Source organism: Mus caroli, chromosome 8 (genome assembly GCF_900094665.2).
Source record: "Mus caroli chromosome 8, CAROLI_EIJ_v1.1, whole genome shotgun sequence".
Taxonomy (NCBI): Eukaryota; Metazoa; Chordata; class Mammalia; order Rodentia; family Muridae; genus Mus; species Mus caroli.
Window position 1 is genome coordinate 105,633,034 of NC_034577.1, and position 10,118 is coordinate 105,643,151.

Consider the following 10,118-nt stretch of genomic DNA (forward strand, 5'->3'; position numbering starts at 1 on the left):
GTTGTGAGCCACCATGTGGTTGCTGGGATTTGAACTCTGGACCTTCGGAAGAGCAGTCGGGTGCTCTTACCCACTGAGCCATCTCACCAGCCCCCTGACAGGTCTTATAGATGCATTTATATTAATATGAATTCAGTAGAAACTCGGATCCTTCTCAGCAGGCTGCTGTGGGACCCAAGAGGCCTGCTGTGTCCCAGTACCTTCAGGGTTGTTCTGAGAGGCTCCACGGCTCTTTTCAGGCAAGAGTGCCATCCTTCCAGAGGCCAGAAGGTAGATGGAATGGCTTCTGGGTCTCTCCGTGTTTGACAGTAAGGCTGTGGTGCATTGTTCCCCTGAAGTATTAGATTTTCTTGTACTTAGAGATGCTGGTCCTTGCTGTATAGAGTTCAATGTTCTTTCTTCCTGTTCTTTGCAGCCACATAAATAAAAGAACTACCTACTTGGATCCAAGATTGGCATTTACCGTGGACGATAATCCGACGAAGCCGACCACCAGACAGAGATACGACGGGAGCACCACCGCCATGGAGATCCTGCAGGGCCGGGACTTCACAGGCAAGGTGGTCCTGGTGACTGGAGCAAATTCGGGAATAGGTAGGCCTGCAGCTTACTGTCCTCTTATTTCATTTATTTATTTTTTTGAGAGTGCTGCAGAGAGTTCTCCTTAAATGTAACTGTAATGAAACGTTGGTGGTGAATCTCCAATTGAAAGAGGCTGTTACAGCTCTCTCAGCTGTTGTCTCATTAAAACCGCACTCCCTCTCCATCCCAGTGTTACAGTGTGAGGTTTGTGGGGCCTGACCTTGAAGTTGCTCAAAGCTGAGAAGTCAGCAGAAGGCTGTGGCTATTTTGGTATTCAGGGGCTGGAGACAACAGGCTCTGGCTAAGAGGTTTTGACCCGGTCGGTGTGGTGCATGGATGTATTCCAATTACCTGGCTTATTCAAACCAAAATTGATTGGTAACGGGATCCTGGACAGCAGTAGATTGTGACTTTGGATCCAAGGGTACTGCAGGTTCCCACTGGTCACTGAGCCTATCGTTTTCTCTTGGTAACCGTATCTTATTTCTTCATAAAACTGGAGAGTGTGTCCTTGTCCTCACCTCTGCAGAAACCCTCCTAATTGCCCCTGTTTAACCACAGTGACCACGGTGAGGTCAGTGGCTTCCCGGGCTGCTGCAGTGACAGCCCTGAGGCGGGCACCTGTGCCACCTCAAGGGATGGGGCTTTACTTTGTTTTGGTCCATTGACATCTGACATTAGCGTCTGAATGGCTTTGGGATAGGATATGCATCTTCAGATTCAAGAGTAGAACTGCATCTGTCTGTCCTCTGCTTGTCTCTGTCAGTTTTCTGTCCATCTGCCTGTCTGTCACAGTGCCCCTTATGGCCTCTCTCATGAGCTTTCCTCTCTTTTCCTTTCTTTCTTTCCTGATTTTGGAGTCCCCAGTGTCCTCCTCTAGCAGGCAGAGGAGGTAAGGTACCACAGTGGATCAGACACTCTGCAGTGTGGCTTTTGTCCTTCCAGGCAGTCTTGGAAAGTGTCCTTGCCCAGGTAGTCTGTGGCTTCTAGATAACAGGCTTCCTTCTCCCGAGCCGTGCAACTTGCCCACGTATAAGCTGCCATTACTGCTTCGTTGGGCCTGTGCAATGCAGGGTGGAATGAGCATCTGCTCCCCAGGCTCCTGGTGTTGCCCTCTGTGCGAGCCCTGCCAGGTTCTCCAGCATTCCTTCCTTAGGGCCGCAGCACAGTCCCCCTGTGCCTGGACAGACACCTTGTCTGCCCAAGAGTGCTGTTGGGGCAATGGCTTTCCCACACTCCCCTCTACGTGGGAGGTAGGAGATATGGAGGGAGGTGTGTGCTCCCTGACTGACCCACTGGGTTCTCGCAGGGCCTCCCGCTTTGATGTGAGCTCTGAGCAGACTGTTGTGTCGCTGACTCTCTCACGCTGTCCGTAAGCAATGCAGAACTAACTTTTGAATGTTTATACTTGATAGTACTAAGGCAGTTGAATAAATTCTCAGCTCTAAGCAGGAAGGAAGGGCAGGATGGTTCTGGAATGTAGGAGGTTTCAGAGGCAAAGCAGAAGTACAATGAGGGCGTGAAAAACATTGGTTTTGGACACAGTGTCTTGCTGTGTGTCCTTGCCTTGCGTTAGCAATGTAGCCCAGGCTGGCTTCCAACTCCTGATCTTCATGCTTCACACGCCAGGATTATGGATCTGTCCCACCACACTCAGTTCCCAGTCCTTCTCTCTACAGTTGTGAGCTGGCTTTACCTCTGTCAACTGAATTCAGCCTTCTGGGTTGGATGTGGATCAACTACAGCCCCTGGGTATAATCTGACCTCCTTGATTTTGTAGGTGTTTTTTATTGGAACACAGCCATGCACATTTAGGGTATCACCAGAAGCCGAGTAATTACAGTAGGGATCGTGTGGCTCCCAAAGTCTTTACTGTGGGGCCTGCACTCAAAGCATTTACTCTGGGTGGTCCAGCTGAACCCAAGGCAGGGTTGCCTCAGCGTCTCGGATCAGCCCGTTCAGCTGAGGCTGGGATAACGGGCTACCCAGGCTACAGGAAGAGTGCACCGAGCACATCGTGAATAGCTGGAAGGATATCTGCCTGCCCCTGCCCGTGGTCTCAGTGAGCTACAAGACTAGAATGTTGTCTCCTCAGGAACTAACACCCTTCTCCTCTTGACCTTTGTTTAACCAGCTTTCTGAACCTGAAGACTTTTAGATTGAAAGCTGTAGCTTGTGGACCTCAGTGGAGAACAGCATCTCAGGCTCCAGGGGAGCCATCCCTTCATCCAGAGCCGCTGCTAGCAGATCAAGAGCCGGAGCCTGCTAACCAGTAGACAATGGAGCAGCTCACTGCCCTGTGTGCAGCACAGCCGGGCAGGAGGGGCAGGAGGTTGTGGCTCTTTGGAGTTACACACGGGCTGGCTCTGATTCTGTAAAAAAAGAAGGAAACGGCTTCAACACGGAGATGACCGCATCTAAGTCCCCGGGAGTCTCAGGAAAGGGAAAGTCTAGCGTTTAGACTAAGGGAGTCTCCCACTTCCCTGGGGCCCATGGATTTCCTAAGCTACATCTGTTCGAGAGTAGATTTGGCTGTGTGCACAGAGCTGTGTGGAAGCTGCTTGCCTTGAACCTTCAGGCTGGCTTGCTGGTCAGGCAGCACTCTCTGACACAGGCAGTCACATGTCCCTTGAGTGGGACAGCAGCTGCCTATCTTTATGTCAGCGGGGCATTTGAGTTCCATACAATTGATGCTTCATCGAGACCGATATATTGCCATTGTGTTTCTGGAGGAACAGTTAGGCTTTTGGCAGACTCTGTTGGAAACCTGATAGTAGCTATGAGCACATCAGACAATCTGGTGTTTGGTGCTAACGACAGAACTCTCTTCTTTCAGTCTGAAGCCTGGGGTGGTTCAGGTTTGATTTTAAGTTTCTTTCTGAGCTTAGTCTTTTCCCTTCTGGACCTTTATAATGTTGGGCAGCGTCATACATGGTCTCCCTCTGAAACAGCCAGAGAATCAACAAAAACAAAACTAGCTTTCCTCTTAGAGTATTGTGATCACCACCCCAGGCCTTATTGTAGAGGTTCACACACGTGCACATACGCACACATACACACACTCCCAGAGATGAAAGAGATCCACACTAAAGGTGTCAGTCATCCCTCAATTGGTTCTCTTTAAAGCAGAGTAAAGGCATGAGCTTTTCATGCTGGGAGCCCTGCGGGATCCTTTCCGTACAGTGTCTTCATATGTAGGCTTAGAGGATCTGTCCCTAGACCATGTGGTGATGCTCCAGCATGGTGTTAGTGCCACACTTTAACTTGTACATTGTCACTGTGATGGATTCTTGCCTAGAGTAAATCCTTTCCTTTCTAGGCTGCTTTCCTTGCAGACCGTGTAGCAGCACTGACCTTTCCTAAGGAACTGTAGAGGATCCTGAGCCAGGCTGGGGGCTGCCTGAACTTAACCCTGTAATCCCCTTTTTTGAGTAAAGCCCGAGTTTTAGTGTTTGGGGTCCTGGAATTCCCCATCACATTCTTTTCCCATTGATGACATTCGAGCTGATGGGGCCTTGGGTTATCTTCCTTTTGGGAACTCTGTGCTCATTAAGCCGAGGGGAAGCCCCTAAATCATCCAAGAGACCCCTAGGGAGTTAATTAAATATATCTGCAACAACGGTTCTCTTAAGCTAAAGTGATTTGAAATTATTTCCTTCGGAGAAACTATTGGAAGTTGTTTTTCTTTGAGACAGAGTCTCGTTACATAGCCTAGACTAGCCTACAATTCAGGGAAGTTCTCCTGCCTCAGCTTTCTCCACACCTGGCTGGACACTTGAGATTTTATGACAGTATTGAGAAAAGTCCTTGACTGGCATTACATAAAAAATTAAAGATGATTATTTTATGAGTCAAACAGCCACTTCACATGTGAACATTCTTAGATATCGTAGTACGTGGGACCCTTAGTACCCAGGCCAGGTGCCCTTAGAAATGCCATCATGATTGCTGCCGTGCCGTCGGCTAACCCTGGGTAGGAGCAGAGTAGGTCTAGAGTGTGTGTATGAGTCACAGGCCCCAACAGATTACATTCATGTATACGTGTCCACAGGTGCCTCTCTGAACAGTCTCAGAGGGGTCTGTTCTCTGAGGCCCCAGTTAATTCCGTATTTGCCCTTGGGTTTGGTTTTCACCTTTTTATAGTGTCAGCTTAGTAAATGAAGTTCGTGTTGCTATGCTTCAATGACAAAGTGGCTCAAGCCCCTAATTTAAAGAAAATGTTTACAAATCTGATTTCTCTCTTATTAAGGTGTGGTGGTGTGTCACATGCAAACTTGGAAATGGTCCTGCATAAAATCCAATTAAAGTGATTCTATTCTTCCCTGCCTTTATGTAATGGAATGGCACAGTACGCGTCCTAACACAAGCATTGCTGTTTCCTGTAATTAACCTAAAAGCAGCCATGTTTATCTAGTTTATACTGTTTCCCCACTAGAGGGCACTGTTGCCCTTCGAGATAGTTGCACTCCGAGAGTTTTCTTCCCTGGCTGCTTAGCCTGGCTTTTCCTTTTGTTAAACAGTGCCCTTTCCTTCCCCAACATATCTTCTAGGGCATGTCCGTCTCAGTGATAGAGCCCTGGCTGAAGACTAGGACTGGTGTCATCTTTCTCCTTCTCTTTCTTGGCTTTGCGTTTTTGTTTTGTTTGTATAAAACGCCAAAGACAAGACGAAGAGGCCCATTTAACAAAAAGGTCCATTGTGTTCAGGGAGCAGCTTGTTCCGCCAAATTACACAAGGACAGTGTTTCTTGGCATTATCGGTTTTGAGTGTGCTGGCCTATCAATTATCTGATTTCTTTTTCTAAGTGGGGATTGTAATATTTAAATATTAATGCCCGTGTTTAAGGTTCATTTAGAATGCCTCAGTGACCTTATTTATTTATTTATTTTTGCCCAGCAGCCTTATCTAGTGTGATATAATGTATTTTAATTAGATTGTTTATGAGCTATGCATTCTGTTACTAGAAGCAAATGTGTCCTTTTGGATTTGGTATCTGTTCCTTAAATAAGAAGTCATAACAGCCAGACTGTGAAACAGGCAGCCAGTCCTCTGCACCGTTGGGGGGTGGGTATTACCATTAAAGTTTGAGCAGGTTGTTCGTGGCCCAGAAGAAAGGACCTTAGGCTTGGCTTTATAAACGATTTTCAGATTTTAAGTGGAGACTCTTAAACTCTGTTAGATACTCTTGTGTGTATTATGTTCCTTCTCAGTGAGTTCTCCCTTTCTTTTGAACATGGGCGAGCCTAAAAATGCCATGGGTGTGTACCTGTTCCAGAGCAGAACTGTTGCACCAGAGTGAAGATGTTCAGTGCGCTCAAGCGCTGATGTGTTCATTATTTAAGAAATAAATTGTTAAAACTAGGTGGCTTTTGGGAATTATTGCAGACTTGGTAATAAAGGCGGCACTGGCAGCTGGGACCCCTGGCTGTCCCTTGGGTGGTGTGAAGCAGCCTTGTCCTGTCTTGTGCCTTTTCAGCCATGCACATTGCCCCCGTGTGAGTTCTCAACTTTTTCCAAAATTGCACTTGGGCCGCGGAGGCCTCTTTCAAGGGTCTCTTAATGTAAGGCACCCATAGGTTACCAAGAAGGTCATCATTTCCCTTGATTTAGCAAATGAAGTCCCCACAGTGATTTGCCAAACTGAACTCTGGGGTACAGAACGAGTGCTAACGTGCAAGGCATGAGCCACGCTGCCCGCTCTGTCTCACAGTGTTTGTTTATCCGGTTGTCTAACTTCTCTTTCTCTTTGGATATTGTAATATACTGTATTCACACAGCTGCCATTGGAGTCAAGGGGAAGTTTCCTTCCTAGATTCTAAGGAGATGTAGATGCTGTGTGTGCATAAGAGATGTTGATGGGAGGTGGGGGAGAAAGGCGAGAGGGAGGGGAGGCTGGAGACTGAGTGGGGCCTCAGCTTCACTGTGTGGAGGCTGGAGACTGACTGGGGCCTCAGTGTCACTGTGTGGAGGCTGGAGACTGAGTGGGGCCTCAGCTTCACTGTGTGGAGGTTGATTAGCAAGGTGAGCAGAGCTAGGCTCTTTGTCTGAACCGATCTCACAGAAACAAAGTTAGCCAGCATTCACATATGGTTGTAAAGAAACTTCAAACCACATCTCTCATTCTTATCTTTACCCGCAATGATACCAGATCAGTGTTTATGCATTGTTATTATATCATGCAGACAGGCATTTTAGATAGAAGGACTCTGCTGTCTGTCTTTTAAAATCCTCATCTCAGTGCTTGCAGCTGTATCAAAATGGTGCCAGAGTAGGAGAGCAGAGGGGTGAGGTCAGTACCCTAAGCGTGCCTAGGTCCTTGGACAGGTACAGAATATGTGTGAGTTCCTGCCCGGGGCTCAATGTGCTCTGCCCACCCCCTTCCTTACTTCAGAAGTAATGGCACATACCCTGTCAAGCTCACTCACTCTGAACCCAGGTCTGGAATGGAACTGACCCCGGCGGTCTAGGGACTGAGGGTGGAGCTGTAGGGTAGGCTGTGGCAGATGCAGTTTCCAAGCCCCAGGTGGATCACGGGTGAAGACACGGATGCTTGCTTGGGGTTCTTCATCGTAGGTTAGCATGCAAGAGGGGTGCTCATGGAGTTGGGAGGGACAGGAGCCAAGTGTTACATGGAGTTAGCTTTCTGTGTCCTTTCATTGAAGTGACTTTAAATTTATTTTATTAAATGTATTGTCTATGGGAAATGTAGAAAATAGAGATAAAAAAACCCCCCAGAAAACAAAGAAACAAACAAACAACAACAAAAAAAACAATTCAAAATCCTTACCAGCTGGAAGCATATGCTAGTGTTCAGCATCTGTGATCCTAGGCAGTGGCTTTCCTCTTTTCTTCTACTGGGATGTGAAATGTACCTTTCCTTACCATTAAATATTCCACCTCTTAAATGGTTGCATACTACTCCATTATATGGCTCCAGCTATCTCCCCAGTGTGGCTCATTTGGGTAGATTCCAGCTTTTTAATAGCCACGGAATGGAGGCAGACATTTTGCAATTAGATGTTTGTACCCATCTGTGACATTCTGCAGCCTTATTTTGTGCAAGGAGAATTGCTGAATCGACGGATTTACCCACTAATCTTAATATCTTGATCTGTGACACTGCACCCCTAAATTGTTGTACCAATCTGATTGCCAGTTGTTGCTCTGTGTCCCTGCCAATCTTGGGAAGGGGCATAAAGAAAAAGAAAAAAAACTGTCAATTAAATCCTCATGCCTCCGATTATACCCAGGATGGAGCCGTTCTTCACGCCGGGCCATTTGTACTTATTCTTTTATGAATTGCCTTTTCATTTTGTATGCATGGCTATCAGATACATATTGATTGCTGATTGATTGCTCGTTCCATGCAGTATAATTTAATTTTCAAAATGTCCCTTTCTCTTAGAAGTTAATTTATCTCAAAGTGTCCCTTACTCTAAGTACATATTCAATCCTGTGATCAAGAGGCAATTGAGAGAGAAGCCGGCCTGACTTCCCCGCTTGCTTCTGTGAAGTCCTCTAGGCTTCGAGGCTATTTGCTTTGCTTAGCACACTCACATCCCGGTCATGGAATGGGAGAGGGGCACTCAGCTCAGCACTGGCTGGCTCACGATGGGGCTTGAGAGGCTGCTAAACAGTAGCCAGGAACTGGTGATTCTGGGATTGGCGTCCCCCTCCCCACCCCCCACCCCCACCCTCAGCTCCCCAGATCTGTTAAAGCTAGTCGCACCATGCCGGAGCTTTCCCGTGCATTTGTTCACGTGACAAGCCGGGCTCCCACGTAGTGAAATTGTACCAATGCCGAAAATAGCTCTGCTGACAGGCAGGGCAGGCTTGATTGGTGGCGGGTTTCAGTCTGGAGAGGGGCAGGCGGGCGAAGAGTTCTAACTCTAGAAGCAGGCGTGACCTAGTTTTCAAACTGCTCACCTCTTCCCACCTGAGTGACTCGGGCCAGGTGACTTCCTCCAGCTCACGGGCCAGGCAGGTAGTTCCTCCCGTCTCTGTTCAGGATGGAGATGTGGGTCCCTTGCAGACACTCGCCCTGCAGCCATTTCTGCAGTGGATGCTCGGGCCCGGAATGAGTCCTTATACTAATTTGGTGTTCCCTAGCTTTGTGCTTTAGAGGTCCTCCTGAGGATGTCACCGGAGCTCTGCATTGGCCCCAGGACCATCTTTTTGATCGTTTTGAATAACTGGTAGGCATTGACTGGTCTGTAGTTTGGAAAGATTTTTTCCCACCCTTTGGTTAGAAGTCAGATAGTACCATCATGTAACCAAAAAAAAAAAAACAACCCCCCCCCCCCCAAAAAAAAAAAAACAAAAAAAACAAAATAAAAGACAAAAACCAAATCCAATGAGGCTGTCTGGTTATTGTTTCTGTAGCCTGGGAGCAGAAAAAGATATCACAGGCAGGGACTGGAGGGACTTGAACCGTTAGCCCTTGTATGAATCAGATCACAGTTGTTTCATTAGGACCCTCGCTCATGTAACTCCTGGTTTGCAGGGCTGCCTGCTGTATTAAGACTAAGTGTCCAGGTTTGCAGTCCCTCTCCCCTGGAATACGCAAGAATGAGTCAATGCTAGTGTGTGATTTTATCAGCACCCAGAGGCTCAGCACCTTGACTGGAGGCTCTTGGGACATAGAAGGAAGAAAACCAGTGGAATGACAGTTAACTTGTTTACTGACCTAGGGCAGGCCACTTTAGTATTTTAAATATAAGGCTCTTCATTTGTAAAAGATAGAGACTATAACCTCTCTGTCTCTTAAAACATTTCTGTCTCTGTTACATTTATGTGTGTGTGTGTAAGGATAACTTTGTCTCTTCTCTTTCTACTGTATGGGTCTCTGGGATCCAGCTGGGATCGTCAGGCACAATGGTGAGCGTTCTCCCTTCCTGAGTCATCTCAGTGACCCCCGCATTTGCCCGTTACACATGGGGCTGTGTAGCCTCGGCTGACTTTGAGTGCAGAGTCCTAAGCACATGCCACCATTCCCTGCTCGGCGTCTGTTTTGCATGGACCAATTAACGGATGGAAGCATGATAAGGCAGAGTCCCTTAGGATCAGGGTGCTTACGGCTGTGTGTGGAGGAAAATAACCTCACAGCTGTAGGAAAGAGCCCTGAAGGTTAGAAGAGAAGGGAGAGTGTTTTCCTTCCTTCCGTAGATGGAACATTCTAGGCCACTCTTGATAGCTTTTTCACTAGGGGTGCTGAGAGGTTGCTTCAGGCCTAGGCCCCAGTGTTCAGAAAGGGAGCCAGATGTTGAGGGACTGGACTGTGTGATGTGCAGCCGGTTTGGTGGCCATATAATGCCAGTGGGCTCAGCGGCCCACTAGCCCTTTTGGCCTGAGAGAGTGAGACTAGGTGTATCAGCAAGCTCTGGGTTTGACTGAGAGTCCCTGCCTCAGTGAGTATGGTAGATCGACGGGGGATGTTTCCTGATAGTGACCAAGGACCTACACACACACACTCTTTCTCTCTCTCTCTCTCTCTCTCTCTCTCTCTCTCTCTCTCTTTCTCCTCTCTCTCTCTCTCT

The 10,118-nt window shown here is 47.6% G+C and overlaps 1 protein-coding gene across 1 annotated transcript in view; it reads left to right on the forward strand.

The window, feature by feature from the left end:
- The window catches only part of Wwox (WW domain containing oxidoreductase), a 915,833-nt gene that overhangs the window by 8,516 nt on the left and 897,199 nt on the right, over nt 1-10,118 (forward strand). The window contains exon 4 of the mRNA XM_021170653.1: nt 416-594. Coding sequence (XP_021026312.1) covers nt 416-594 — 179 coding nt within the window. The remainder of the gene's footprint in view (nt 1-415; nt 595-10,118) is intronic.